This window comes from Myotis lucifugus, unplaced genomic scaffold (genome assembly GCF_000147115.1).
Source record: "Myotis lucifugus unplaced genomic scaffold, Myoluc2.0 scaffold_15, whole genome shotgun sequence".
Lineage (NCBI taxonomy): Eukaryota > Metazoa > Chordata > Mammalia > Chiroptera > Vespertilionidae > Myotis > Myotis lucifugus.
Genome location: NW_005871063.1, coordinates 12,875,344 through 12,891,079, shown reverse-complemented (window position 1 = coordinate 12,891,079; position 15,736 = coordinate 12,875,344). Strand labels below are relative to the sequence as shown.

The 15,736-nt window shown below is 36.8% G+C and overlaps 1 protein-coding gene across 10 annotated transcripts in view; it reads right to left on the bottom strand.

The window, feature by feature from the left end:
* Window positions 1-15,736, bottom strand: part of HDAC9 (histone deacetylase 9) — a 156,865-nt gene that overhangs the window by 29,868 nt on the left and 111,261 nt on the right. For 6 of the 10 annotated variants that reach the window (XM_023750778.1, XM_023750776.1, XM_023750777.1 and 3 more), the window contains exons 7-8: window positions 7,262-7,393; window positions 3,004-3,119 (exon numbers count right to left, since the gene is read on the bottom strand). In XM_023750778.1, coding sequence (XP_023606546.1) covers window positions 3,004-3,119; window positions 7,262-7,393 — 248 coding nt within the window. The remainder of the gene's footprint in view (window positions 1-3,003; window positions 3,120-7,261; window positions 7,394-15,736) is intronic. The other 4 variants (XM_023750781.1, XM_023750779.1, XM_023750780.1 and 1 more) reach the window with 1 other exon arrangement.

Genomic DNA, 15,736 nt, shown 5'->3' with positions numbered 1-15,736 from the left:
CGGAGAGGCTACCCATCAGGGTAGAAAGGTCTGCCCACCTGGCCTTTTGGTTCATAGTTCAGGCACACAATTAATTCATTATGGGGTAAGTCACTACTTGCTTTTGAACTAGTCTTTCCAGCTTTGGAAGTGAATGTCCTGGCACTGACCTGAAGAAATACCTCTGCTCCTTCACACTGCACTAAATCACATTTCCTTCTGGTTTGGTTTTTATTTGTTTTTGTGGTTTTTATTTTTTGTGGGATTTTTTTTAAAACAATGGGGGTGGAAGGAAAGTTTCTAGTGACAGAAGATGTTCAACAATTAGCTGAAATTCTAGGGTATCTAAACAAATATTAGTGACAGTCAACCTTTTAGGAATATAAAAAGGACAAAAATAATATAAGCAAATTCCTTTCCTTTACTAATACATTCTCCACTGTACCTATTTTGGAATTTAAAGATAGGATCATGAAAAGCTTGAAGGAAAGAGGAAACTCTCACCTTTTCCATGTGTTTCCAATCTCGTGAGTATATAATATTTCTTGGTGGTTCCTTCATGTGGTACAAAGTCCTACACGTACATAGGTGTTTATAATGGATGAATATATGCATCGTCCTCTTTAGTAACTGACCGTGTCACTAACCCCTTCTCCCCTCCTGGGAGTTAACCGCCATGCTAAACCTTGTGTTCATCACTCCCTTGCCTTTTTAAAATATACTGTTACTGCATATGGTTTCCTGATCAAAATGCCATGCTGCTGCTTCTGAACCTATAAAACACTGCCATGCTGGGAAGTGCTCTTCTGCACCTTTTCGCACCAACAATGCATTTCTGGGACTCACACATGCTGTCGAATGTAGTTTACTGTGTCATTTTTCTTTTCCCAAGGGCAAATTCATCCAGAGCCAAACCCTTTAGAACCTTTCAGTATTCCAGCTATTACCGACAAACACATTCTTTAAAATGACAACCGATGGAAATCTAACATTCTTAAGAAATAATTGTTACCAAGTTGTTCTTTTCCTGTAAATGGACTAAAGCGTTGCTGAAAACTGACCAATCCTGGAGATATAATTGCACTAACAAATACAATACCTATAACCAAAAGTCCAAAAATCCCACTTACATCTACGGCTACAAAGATATGTGAGGTATTTATTCCATCAGGCATTATGTTTTAGTTAAGATAACAAAAAAGGGAATGAAGAGCCACAGTATAGTAAGAAACAAGAAACAGATCAAGGGCCTGGAGAGAATGTAGAGGCCAGAATTTTTATTCTTCAATTAGTTCAACAATGGTTACAAGCAAGACAGTACCTATATACTCTACCCATTTTTCTCGGAAAATTGAGGGACATTTTTGAAATTTAGGATAAATGTATATTTCCCTAGAAAGGATTTATGTTTTCTTTTTTCCAGAAACTCAGGGGAACTCCAAATCTGGGGCACTTTAAACCAAATTAACAGTTTGAGGTTCTGTAAATTTGGGTTATAACTCTATGCAAGGACTAGCTTTGGTTACAATTTCTAAGGGAAAGATTCTGCACCACTGTGGTCCCCATCAGGACACGTCTGGGGGTGGGGTTGTCAATGTTGCATAGATATGGGCCTTTGGGACCCCGGCTTAAGGTTTGGAGGGTCTCCTATTGCATTATCCTCCTCGGTCAGTATTGGCCTTTTCTTTCTATCTCCTGAGTTTTGTGAGGCCCGAAAACTAAAACCCAAGTACACATGTGTCCTAGGAGCACATGTGACCTCATTGGCTTCAGCCCTTTGCTTCCATGGATACACTCTGGGTTTCTGCTTTCAATTATATTTTAGTCAAATAATTTAGAAATAATTTATTATAAATCTGTGTACATGTGTGTGTGAGTGTGTGTGTAAGAGACACAGATTGTGGCATAAGATACAGAAGACATTTCTGTCAGTCACGCTCACTGTCCCAAATCAACAGAACTGTCGTGGGAGACAGTGAAGTGAGCTTCCTGCAAGTAGAAGTGTTCTAGTAGAAGTTTCATAATTACATATCAGGGAAGCTATACAGGTGATCCAAGAATCAGATATTTGATGAGTCTATTTCAGCCTCAAGTTACCATGACTCTATAAAATACAAGGGAAGAAGCATGTCACAGTTATAAATGAGAAGTTATCGCACCAGCTTTTCCTGTATAAAGCAATGCACGGGAAGGAGGCATTACAATGACAGAAAAGAAAAACAGAGAGTGTCAATCAATTGACAGCAACTTCAACACAGCTGATTCCACAAGAGCAGCTATTTCTAGGCTATTGCCTTTGCTTAGCCTAATACAGAAACTCCATAGACAAATTCTTGCTGACTCCTGACTTACTTTCCTCTTTTCTTATTAGCACTGGTTTCAATAAATTTTTCATTGAAAAACAAATGTTAATACACTTGATTGGATACAATCACAAAAAAACATGAGTATGTGTTATTTTAGACCAATTTTCTTTAATATTTCATTCTTCAAGGACAAAGCCCATAACTTATTGATCTTTATATCCTCCTTGCCAGGTAAAGTGACTGGCACATAGTAGGTCCTCAATAAGTGTTTGCTCAGTGGAGCACATTTTTACATTGTTCTTCAACTATAATATTCCAATTCTTTAAATTTCTCTTTAGGTTAAATGAATAAAACTTACTTTGCTATGCTGTTCTTCTTTGAGGTTTGCATGAGGTTGCTCTTATACTTACTGATAGGTCCACTCCCATAAAAATAACCAAGATCCAAGCAGAAGGACTACTGAGCTGCTCAACTTCTGGGAAGCGCATACTCAGCATCGTTGCGTGTGCAAGAATGACATTTCAATATTTCAAATCTGATTGTGTCCAAACTTTGTAAATAAGGTCAAGTTTACTCAATTCCACATTTTATAAATTTATAAGAAAAGGCACTAAGAACAGGTGGCTTTAATCTTCCATTCAGAAATGTCACTTTGTTTTCAGGAGCTTATCAAGGAAGATCTAACTTTTGGATGAACCAAAATAATAAGAGTCTTACCTCCGCATGAGGAGTCGGTGGCAGAACCGAAGTCTCATTTTCAGTGACATTTCCAGTTGGGCCATTGTTTGGGGAACTGGGACCCGACCCAGGAGAACTGCTACTGACTGAGGATTCTGAAAAACATTCGGATGCACCAATTTATTCACGAAAAACATAAAAACGGAACTTTAGTTATACTCTAAAAAGAATACAGCCTTGAACCTTGTTTTTATCCCCTAACAGAAGGACAAGCACCATTTTGGTAAATAAAAAGAATGGTGACACATTTGTGAATATTTCACCTAAGTTTGTGGGCTTATCCCTAGTCTCTTTCCCTTGCAAAAACATTTAATATTGTGACATCCACTATCACTACATGAAAGTTATATTTCTTGCCTTTACCTCTCATAAATTTCAGCCTGAATCCTTTTGGGATGCTGGGCATTTTAAATCTATGTTTATACATGAATCAAATTCAAGGTATTCCAGTATTAGATGTGTTCTGCTTATCTCTGCTTACCACCACCCTTAGAGTCATTCTCACTTCCTTCTTTACCCCCAAACTAATCAGTTACTAGGTTAGTTCTATTTGTTCTTTACATGTTCTCTCCTCTACTTCTGACTACCATCGGTTCGATTTAAGCCCTCAACCTTCATTATTCTCTCAGGGACTGTAGAAAAGTCTGCTAATATTTCTGAGTCACTACAGTAGCCTCTTGAAACTTTCCCCTAAACTGTTGCCAGTGAGATGGGTCATAGTGAGACAAGTTTTCCCACGTGCCTGTCCACCAATAAAGCTCTGAGGCTGTCCAACAGTTTAGAAGTTTATCTGCAATGGAAAACAAACTGGATCTGGGAGACACAGATTCAGAGGGATAACCGACCTGTGCCCCAGGGAAGACAAAGATAGCTAGAGCTTATAAAGGCAAAAACCACACGCTGGAACCAAAGAAACTATTCCTATTGGCTACTTAACATGGTGTGGCGCTGGTTCAGGAAGGTTTGGTCAGGTCCAGGTGATGAAACTCTAAGGTAAGAGGGAAAGGGACAAGTTCCAGAATGTACTTCTAAAGCAACACGAAAGTCCAAAATCCAAACCTCATCTGGGTGCAAAGATGTATAAGTATGACCTCCCTAATGACCTTCAGACTCCATTTGACATCCCCCTGCTTCCAAATGGAACTTACCATGACTTTCTGTTATTGTCCTTCCTGTGCTCTACGCTCAAATTTAAATCACCTACTCTGCATCAAGTGCCCCATTTCATGCTTTTCATTCACCTTCTCCTCCACTTGTTTCATTGCAGGCCCAATCCCACCTCAAAGATCAAAGCCTGGCTCATACACCATCTGTCCGCCAGGGAACAGGAGCTCCCAACCTGTGGACAATATTTTCCTGTCCTCCCTTGGAACACCCCTGAATTTCAACTTTCTTTTATCAAGATTTCTCTACTGAGAGGCGCCATGCCAAAGGAAAGAAGGTGAGATGGACGACAGAATTCTGATCCTGCCACCTATTTACTGTGGGATTTCATCAAGTCTTGGGTATCATAAAATTCTTAAACATATCTTGCTCACTACCTTTCTGTCTGTATATCTTGCATACATTCTGATCAATCTTGTTTTTTTTTTTAACCTCTGCACGTTTTTAAAAAATCCTCCTAGAAGCTTCTTTTCCACCCCCAGACTCCTAATTCCTGTCTTTCCGGTATGACTAGTACTGACTTTTCCTTGATGTGTCACTTCCATACCCTGCCTTTAAAAAAAACAACTATTGCCTTAAACATTCTGTCTTGTCAATTTAAAAGATCTTATTTATAAGATCTTATGTGATGTTTAGACAGAAGGATTTCCTTATGTAGAATCACTGTGAAAAGCACTACAATGGAAGGCAACACATATTGGAACAGGATTCTACAACTTCCCACTGGAAAAGGTCTGGGAGGAGATGTAGCAACTGACTTTCTGGGAACAATGAGAAAAAAATCTCATAAAAGATATTGCAGCAAGGACTTAACTAAGAGTAGTTCAGGAAATGGGACAATGAGAAGGGGGGAGTGGGAGAGAGGGCACCATGGGCACAGGGATGTGCTAAGGCCTAGAACTGAAAAATAACATGGCCTGGGTAGGGAGAAGGGCAGAAAACCTGAGTTTGGAACAGAGGAAGGTGGCAAGTGGTTCCATGTCAGCTACTGGGAGGAAAGAGGTGGTATGGGTGTCAGATAGCAGCCTATGCACTGGAGAAGAGATACAGAGGTGAGCGCCAAAAAGCAAGAGCAATTTAACTGCTATGATGCTATGCTACTCTCTGACCAGACAGCAAAATAATTAGCATTAAGATCCAAACAGAGCTCACCCAAATGACACGAAAGCTGGCAGAGAAAGGACAAGGAAGACAAGTGAAGAAAGCTGTGTGTCCTGTAATTCACATTCTCCAAACACATTTAGAGCAAGTACAACAAACCTGTTAAAATATCTACTGAAGCCGCACCAGTCCTCGTTCATTGACTAGAAATGTGTGTCTAATAAATGCACAGGCCTCTTTCTGAATACACATTATTATTCTCAGATGAAAAGGGGAGTCATTACCTCTCAAAATTAGGAAGAGAAAAACATGACATTTCAAAAGAAAATAAACTCGAGTAAACACTAGCAAATGGGAACCCTTATAAATGAGAATTAGTCATAACTCTGATAGGCATTAAGCTAAATTTCACTGCAATTTGTTAAAAAAAGATGTGACTGTAGAGAAAGGGTTATGATAAAGAAAAGAGATTAAGAGGAAAGTAAAAAAGAACATTGGTATAAATAAATATGACCTTACATAATAAAAATTTAAAGTTAAAAAAAGCAATTTATATGGTTTTCTATTTACATCAAGGTTTTCTGTTATGAGGGAGTCTGCCCTCTCCAGTTAGAAAAACCACCTATATTTATTTATATTTGACAATTAATATGTTGATTATTCTTTGTATTCATTAAAGCACTGCTTCACTCCCCAACTCTCCAACCACACCAAGGACCTCTATTATGAAAACTTAAGTTTTTTACTTGAAAAAAAGTCTATTAACTCTTAGTTTAGAATCCAATTAATCTAAATTAGTGATTGTATTGTATAGTGTAAAAAATATAAACTCTAGTCAAAATAATTTTTCTTTCTTTATTTAATATTTCTTATCCCTCAAGGAAAAAATTTCCCAACTAATACTTTTCTTCAGATAAACATATTAATCTGTCAGGATTTAATAGAAGACTAAACTTTTTCTCCCTAAACAACCCGTCAAACTAATAAATTGCATTAGTATCCTCTATATATATTGTCTCCCCAGAGTAGACATCACCATTGGCAAAGGAGATACAGAAAATGCTTTTTAGAAATCTGATAATAGAATCTGGTCTTGGAGAAATAATACAGCAACTGATTACATTTGTATAAGCACAATTTTCCTTGAGAATGAAGAAAAATAGTTGTAGATTACCACTTCTTTATTGATGCAACTGAAGGGAATGACCAGCCATAATGCATAGCTCTAAGTAGGTACTCACCAAACAGTAGTTGGTATTATTGTTTTGGCTAGCCTTTTTGGTTCTTGTATCCCTAGGTTTTCTCTAATTTCAGACCAGGTACAACTGGGACTAGAGGGCTTTGTAAGACATCAGGTTGAATTTCCTAACCTGTTCACCCCACTACTAACTGGGCAGCTAAAAAAATAAGAACTCTTCCATTTGAGACTAGTGAAAATGACAGATTCTTTCCCTTCATAAAAGGCAATATATCCCCCTCCTGCCATAAGTCCCAGTTCACTAGTAAACACATAAAGTCATTTATGAGTTCTGTAAATTTGTTGAAAAGTCAAGGTTTGCTGTTCCACGTAGTTTAATTTTCCCAGATGTATTTCGTACATTCATGTCTGAGTATGGGGAAGTGTTCTTCTCCGACCTCCCTCTGCTCATTTCTCATCAAATTTCATTAAAAGTTATATCCTCCTGGTTGGCATTCCCCGAATGGACTGCCTGTTTCTGAAAAGATTAAGGTGAGCTTTGGCTTCCCTAGTTATGCCTAGATTGACACATTTTTCTGTTTTTCATTCATTTCCTGTTTAACACAGTTGGTGAATACTGAACTACTAGTGAATTTTCAATATAATCTTGTTTCAAGAAATGTTTCTCCTCAAAATAACTTTCAATATGCAACAGGCATATTTATTCTAAACTTTTCTTTTTCATTCCTACCACCAGCATTTTTTTTAGTGTGTGTCTGCCCAGTCCTCAATTACCTGTCACCTCAAACATTCGCTTCTTGAATGAAGTGACAACATTTCCATCCTTCCGCCTGAGTAAGGGGCTGCTTCTCCTCTCTGCCACTTTCTGTTTTAACCTGGACCGCACCTTCAAGTTGGGCTCAGAGGCTGGGGATTGAGACAAAGAAAATAGATAAAAATTAAAAATAGAGAGCCAGTTGCTCCTGTGTATAAACAGTGGCTCCCCCTTTTTTTTAGTCCCTTGTCACCTCAAATTAAAACCCAAAGCATGTAAACAAGGCATTGACCTTGAATTAAACAGACAAATATAATACTTATTTTTATGAGATGTGTGAAATGCTTTTATACTTCTCTAAATGTAAAGTGGAAAAGGAGTTACAACATTAGTTTTGTATTTATTTTATCTAACAGAATTGAATTGTTAGCAGGAAACTTAATCACTAAATATGTTTGGCTCAGAGTAAGATTTATTATCCTTCTGTGTCAGCCCTTCTAATTTTCTCAAGGGTGAAACTCAATAACCACAAAAACAGTGCCCTAATGTGATTTCAGGGACTCTGGCCTGACTTCTGCTAGTAAGAAGACACCTCAGTAGCATATAATTTATGTCTCATTCTGACCACTTTAAATAAAACTTTCTGTACATTGAGGATACAATGAATTAGAAAGGAAGGGTGGCCAAGTGTTAGAGTTAAAAAGTTATGAGTTAGGTTATATGTTCTGAAATACAAATGCACATTATTCATATATATGTTGTTATTTCTTTGGTTAAACTATTTAAAATAGCGATACTTTATAATTAGTCATGATTTATTGTGTTTTTAAGTAATTATCTTTTAGAAAAATGGAAACATTGGATTGAATTTCTGGGTAGTAGAAATCAATGATGATGATGGTGGTGGTGGTGGTGGTAGTGGTGGTGATGATGATGATGGAAAAGACATTTCTGATGTTAGCTAACTTTTATATAATGATTTCTACATTATATATTTATATAAAATTTATATAGTGATTCCTATGTTCCACTGATTTATATTGTGATAGCTAACATTTATATAATGACTTCTGATTATAGCTAAATTTTATATAATGATTGATTTCTATGACAAACTGTTCTAAGCACTTTGTCAATATTAACTTGTTTAAGCATAAAAAATCCATATGGCATAGACTCTATTTATACCTTGATTATATATCAGTGTGAAAACAAAACACAGAGAGAGGGTAAGTAACTTGCCCAAGGTCATAGATAAACTGGGGTGAAGCCGGAAGTTGTATCAGGTAGTCTAGCTCAAGTCCAGTCTTCTAACTACTGATAATACTGCTCCTCCACCTTAAGTCCGAATACCATAAAAAATATAAAAACTGCTTTTCCAAAGCATTGTTAATCATCTGTACCAGACACAATGTTATAATTTAGCCAGATTTTTTGACCTGTGAGAATGCTTTCTTGGAAGGAATTTTGTGTTGTACCGACTACAAATAGTATCACAGGTGGAACTTAAAAGTTTATTTATCTCTTTATTTATTTTGCTCTTAGACTTTAAATATTTCTACTTAAGTTTTTATCTTTGTTCTCTCCCTCCCCTCAATGCTCCCCTCCCACCGCACCACCTCTCTGCAGTTTCTCCTTGAACCGAGAACCCATGCATTCTAGGTTTTCTTGGAACTGGCTAATGAAATAAGAATCTGAAAGAAATATTCAGTTGCAAAAAATAAAACAAGTTAAATTTTTTGTGTGTTCTACAACTGATTTTGTGCCTGAAAATATTGAAAAAAGTAAAAAAATGGGGTCCTGAAAATATTGTACAAGTAGAAAATGGGGAGAGGGAAGAAATGAGGATCGAGAACAAAAAGCTCAATGACTGCACCCCTAAAATTTATCACTTTCTGGGCCCCCCACACTGTATTAATTTACTTAGACTTTTTCTTTAAATATTTATTTTAAAATTCCCCTAATCACACCAATTTTGCCTCTGAAAAGCTAAACCAATAAAGAGGAATCCCTAACTAAATGGATATGTAGAACAAATATCAGATTCTGAGACTTGGATCTAGGCATGATTTTATGATGCACCCTAATGGATTAAACTATAGGTTACCTGCCCAGAGGGAGTAAATCAATTGATTAACCACTTCAAAAGGTGGAGCAGAAAAGGCATTGTGTTTTCAGTGGAAACACGTGGAGTTGAGTCCACATGACACCACTTCCCAGCTGTGGGGTTGTCAGTGAGATTCCAGTGCTTTCTGAGTCTGACTCTTCATTGTGAAACATAGAAGTCTAACACCTTCCTTATTTCACAGGGATGTGACCATCTGATTGGATACCTGAGCTCATGGAGGCTGAATTCTAGGGTTGGATCAGTCTAGTCCTTTGCTGGTGGGATTCAATTCTTTCATTGGTGTTCAATTTACTGGTAGGACTGGCTAGTGATCCAAAGATTGAGGAGGAGAGAGGGGCCAGGATGTCCTCTGCTCTCTCCTCTACAAGTGCTGCATCAGCTTTGTCTCCTCTGCATTCATCTCCCTCTGGAAGCCTCTGATCCCCGGCTCCACCTTGCCCAGCACTCCAGGTATATTGTTTCCTCTCCTTGCTTCTTCAATCCCAGGGGAGGGAATTATTGCTATTATTGCTTCCTGTTATTTTCTGCGTGCCTCAACATCCCTAAGCATCCTAAGTCTATGATCCATACTGTGTAGGTTCTGTTTCCTGCCAAGACTCTGATTAACACAGTCTTACATATTTTGCAAAGTTTTTATAGAATCAAATGAAATACTATCTAGTAGAAGATAAACTAGTCAATCAGAGAAGATTTTTGACACCAAGGGACATTGCTAGTATGGGGAGTTGCTCCTGGAATCTAGTGGACAGAGGCCAGGAATCTTTCTAAATACCCCACAATGCACAGGGTAGCCCTCATGACAAAGAATTATCCAGAGCCAAATGTCAATATTGCCAAGTGTGAGAAATCCTGGGGTAAGCAATCATTAAATAGCAGTTGTTAACAATTGTCCTTCACAGGGATGATCAAATGAGATGATATCTGTTAGAGATTGAGATTCTCAAAGAGGATGCAGAGCACAGTAAGGGAAGAAAGTGAAGATGATCAGAAATCAGGAGTGCCATAGGTAGCTTGAAAATACAAAATATTTCAATACATTTTGTACTTAGAAATTTACTTTAAAATATCTGTAAAACTACTTATTTCTAAAGAAAGCAAAGTCAGTCAACTTCTGTTGGTTATGGAGCTATACAGAAAAATGGAATTTCTCAATTTGAAATGATAATATTTGAGGCATTGTGATTTTTTTCTCTCTATCAATTGAGGACAAGGATTTTTTAATACTAGGAATGATTGGTATTCCATAAAGTTCAACATAAATTAATGTTCTTAAAATATACTGTATGCAATTTTTCTAAGTAAAGGTCCGTATCCATTGGTTTTAGCAAACATGTTTGCCTATATTTCAATACTGGTTTTGAGTCACAGTAGATATCAGTTTGCCAGTGGTGAGGGCAAAGTCTGGGATGATAGATAACCATCATTTAGTCCTTACAATGCTTTATAAACTCAGTCCTAACATTTCAGAAGCCCGCCCACCAAAGCTCAGCATGATATACACCCAAGCAGAAGAATTAATGGCCTATTGTGCTGACTCAGTTTGCAGTTAAAGTTAATTCCATTTTTCTTAATGCTCTGGTCTCCCTAAAGTCTGAAGATTTCCATTCCAGTGACTTCCTAATGGAATGCAAATCCTCAAGAGCCCCAAAAGAGATCAGTAACTGGGGAGACATTCTGCTTGTATTTGAACGTATTTCATGCCTAGTTGCACTAATTGCATTTCTAATTTTACCCCACACCCATCACTCTCTGCATCTCAATTAATCACAGAAACAGAAGCAAAGCTTTTTAGTGTGTGTGCCCATCTAAATGCATTTGTCTGCTGAGATGGAAACCTTGCATGAAAAATTGATTATTATTTAAATAAAACAATCAATATTAAAATAAAGAGGACAGAACAAAAAATGTTTTTCTCTTTTTACTTAAAAGAAAAAAAATAAGTGAACAAAAGGAAACAGAAGAAATGCTTCCGTTTCATAAAGTAAATTTATTTCAAATCTTTTCTTCTCATACGGATTTCCATGGTAGAGAATGATCTTCGTTGTGACGTTATGAGAACAAACAATAGCAAATGATTAGTAAAGTTAAGTAGCAGAATCACAGCTTAAAAAATCTGGATTCCAAGGCACAGTAAAGTGACAAGACCCAGACTTTTCCTTTCCCTGAGATTGGAGTGTGTGTGTTTCGTTTTCACACATGTGCACACACATACAGACATGGATACTATCTTTTGTAGAAGCAAGGAGGTCTCTCAAACCAACAGGCCAGACTCAGATTTCAAGGCTAACTTTTCCATGTACTAACCGCAACCCTGGGTGAGCTGCTTATCTCCATGAGTCATTTTATCATCTATTACAGAGCAGTAACAATGCCGACCAAGCATTGTGGTGGAAGATTAGAGGGGTGGAACAAAGTTACTAGCTCAACTGTCTGTCAAAAGATAAGTTGTTCAATAGATAGAAGTTGAATAGATGAATGCTTAATGCAGTCCACATATAAGATCAGGGAGCTTATATTAAAATAAAACAAAACAACTAAAATGCAAAGATAAGTAGAGGGACTGAAGACTACAACTGACAACTGGCCTATTCCCTTTGCTGAGTGCAATGTTACCTATAATGACAGCAACAACTATAACAATAATCCTTTTCTGGTCTTTTACTCAGAATATGTTAAACACTTTTGGTTAATAATTGACTTTACTTATTTTCATCACTTTTTTAAACTTGCCTGTTTATAATTTCCACACTATTTTGTTCTATGTTGTAAATACATTACCATCTACTAAGAAGGATTGCTGTGTTTATTTAGTCTCTGTTCACTTTTCATCCTAAATTATGAATATTCCTTACACTAACAACTTAGACAAAAATTCAATACCACATATCGTGGTAGATAGAAGTCCTTTGTGCTCACTGGATGTGATCATAAGGAGAATAGGAGGCCTAGGTAATAGCTCTGGGTGGGCATCTTCCCTTAGTGTGCCTGGATGCCTCACCTCAGGAGCCAGTGCAGGGGCTTCCAGAGCCAAAGGCCCATGACAAGCCACTCAGCTTCCTCATGCAAGAGCAGCCCTCTCTGCTGAACCCCCTTTCCTTCTCCTAAGCATGTTTTCCCAGAATGCATTACCCTCACCTGGCTTTATCAGCTTTCAGAAAAAGTCTCATGAGTGAATGAATGAATGCACAAATATTACTCAATGCTTTCTTTAAAAAACGAGGGCAAATGGAGGAGGAAATAGCTATTTCCTTTGAATTTTTATGACATTTAAGTTAAAAATTACCATTTTTATCAGTTAAGATGCTTTAATCAAACACTGTGATTCTGGACAGAAAGAAATTAAAATTATAATGTGTGATGAAATATTTCATCACTACAGTTAAGATTAAAATGATCAATTTAGTTGGTTCCTTTGTTTAATTAAATTTAATTAAGAGCCATTGAATAACAATTTTGAGAGCCAAGTCTACAAGTTCCATGAAGACTGAGTAATGAAGACATGTGTGTGAACATGTTTAGTTATGTTTCCACTGTTTATTTAGCATTTATACAGGGCCTATTAGATAAAAATAAACCCATTAGTTACTGAATCAATGATCGAGAAAAGGCTGGTATAACAGGAATGAATAATACACTGTGATTAATGCCATGTGATAGGCGTAAGCAGAGTGTTGTGGCTGTAGGATAGAGATTCATGGGCCTTGAGAGGAAATCCTGGGCGCCCAGTGAGATCCTGACCCACAGAGGTGGGAGGGAAGCGCAGTTTTATGTACTTTGTCCAGACTCAGGAAGGTACTGGCAAATTCCAGGAATAAAGATTAAATATGCTAGCGGGGTATGGAAGGGATACTGAATGCAAGTTAAGGCTTCAAAGATATATATGAAGCAAAAATTAGCTAAATTATGCAATACTAACAGACGCTATTCAATCTGTACCTTCAAACTCCCGCTCTCTTCTGGCTTTCTTTTCAGCATGTATGTATGCTCAGATCTTTCCCATTCAAGTAAAAATAAGCCCTCCTGAGATACAGATATTATTGGCTATTGTCTGCATATATACTTTAGTTCACAGTCAAGTTTTGTATTATTTTTACAAGACTTACACTTCCCATCACCACTTCTAAACCTCAAACTACTGCAATATGGTTTTAACCCTCACTGTTTCACTGAAATTACCACACATAGTGCTCAGAGCAATAAATGTAGTAACTGATTTTATGTCTATTCTCAGTACTTACCAACTACAGAGACTCATGGTGGGTCTCAATAAACAGTTGTTGAGTGAATAAATTCATGCTTGCATGTATCCATGCATGAAAGAAAACTTACATTAAAAGGCTGGTTTGAAAATGTTGAGAAGAGAACTGCCTAAACTTCAAATTGTCTTATTTCTAACTAAGAGTTTCATGATGTTGAATGTACCACAAGAAGTCTTCTATAGCAGATGTGGAATGGAGAAGGAATGTTCCTTTTATGGAATGCAGAAAAATTACTATGTTTGGGAGTCCAGGAAATCCATATCCCATAAAGTCTAGAATACATTTATATGTTAATTCCTTTATAAGCTTTACTTTTTCAAATGTGAATTTGAAAGATCTACATTTTGAAAATATACAAAATTTAGAATGATCATTAAAACAAACAGATTAGGAGCAAGTTTTAACTTTCTTCAATTCAGTTTATGAAAATTTTTTAGCCTGAAGCCTATGGGTTTATAATACAGTCTTACTTCTGAGCTAGTATTTCACAACTTAAATAACACACTACTTTTGGGGAAGTCTGACTTTATAAATATGCTTTTATTTTTTCTTATAATAATCCTGTTTAGTTCTAAAAATCTATACTGATAAATAAAAATTCAGAATTACTCAATTCTATTCATCTTTTCAGTAATGAACTAACTCCTGTCTATGCATGGAAATAAAAGGGCACAGTGTGTTTTATAGTTTTATATTTATCCTCTATTAGGTGTATCTTTTATAGACTCTTTTAAATAGAAATGTCATGAGTAGTATTATTTGTGGGTGTAACTCTTTTAAACACAGTTTCTACCCAGACATTTCAGGGCTACATGTATAAACAGAGGTGTGAACTGATTTCACTAGCTGTTGTGGACCATCTTAGTGGGTGAGATCTGCCTGGGGCAGCCCAGTCTGTATTTGATAGAGACACCTGCTGGGACAGCACACACATTCTCATTCAGAAAATTAATACCTATATCCTGATAACTCCCTGGGACTCAGCATAAATTTAACTTTTATTGTACTTACTTGTGCTCTCAGCTTGTGCAGCTGGTTACCTTCATAAGAGTCTGGATTTGTTTTCCAGTTTAGACTCTGCTGCTAATTTTGTGATTTGGGTGAAGTATTACTCAATGTTTCTGTGCCTCAATTCTCTTGCCTGCAAATGTGGAGAGTAATATCCTTTCTCTGACTTTAAAGAGTTCAGACTGATGTAAAAGGCAATATTTTTGCCTCTGGATTTATGAAGGTCACCTCAGAACCCTTTTCCATATAGACTTTTAGCCAAACATCCTCTATTTAGCTACATTTCTTTGGAGGATTGTCTGAATAAGTAAACCTCAAAACAAACTTCAAATAAAATGATAAAGGGGTAGCAAATCAAAGTACCCTGTAGAAAACATCATCCTAATTAAAACTCTAAGGCAGACAGAATAATGCCTCCTTCCTAAAGATGTCTACGTCCTACTCCCCAGAATTTGTGACTATTACTTTACATGGTAAAAAGGGAATTAAGGTTGCAGATAGATTTAAGGTTGATAACCAACTGATTTAAAGTTAAAGAAATTATCCTGGGTTATCTAGGTTGGCCCAATATAATCACAAGATCCTTTAAAAATATGGAAGAGAGTAGCATAAGAGCGTTAGAATGATGCAGTGTGAGAAAGACTCAACTAGTCATTGCTGGTGTTGAGGATGGAAGGGTCCACATGACAGAGAATGTGGGCAGCCCCCGTTCCTGGAAAAGCCAGGAAATGGAATTTCCCCTAGAGCCTCCAGAAAGGAACGTAATCCTGCTGACACCTTTATTTTAGCCCCGTGAGACTCATTTTGGGCTTCTGACCTCCAGATAATAAATGTGTTATTTTAAGAAACTAAGTTTGTGCTAATTTATTACAAAAGCCATAGAAAAAGTCTAATGAATTCCAAGGTTGGCATTGCATTGGAAATCTGAATATTCTGATGAGATCAGGTTTTACTGTGTTATATTTTTGTTGTATTATTTTTAGGTAAGAAAGTAGGATATTGAAGAAAACTATTAATGATATATACCCATCAATTAGCAAAAATACCAGGATGATACTTTGCCTAAAATTAGTATTTACCACTTTATCATTATATATATA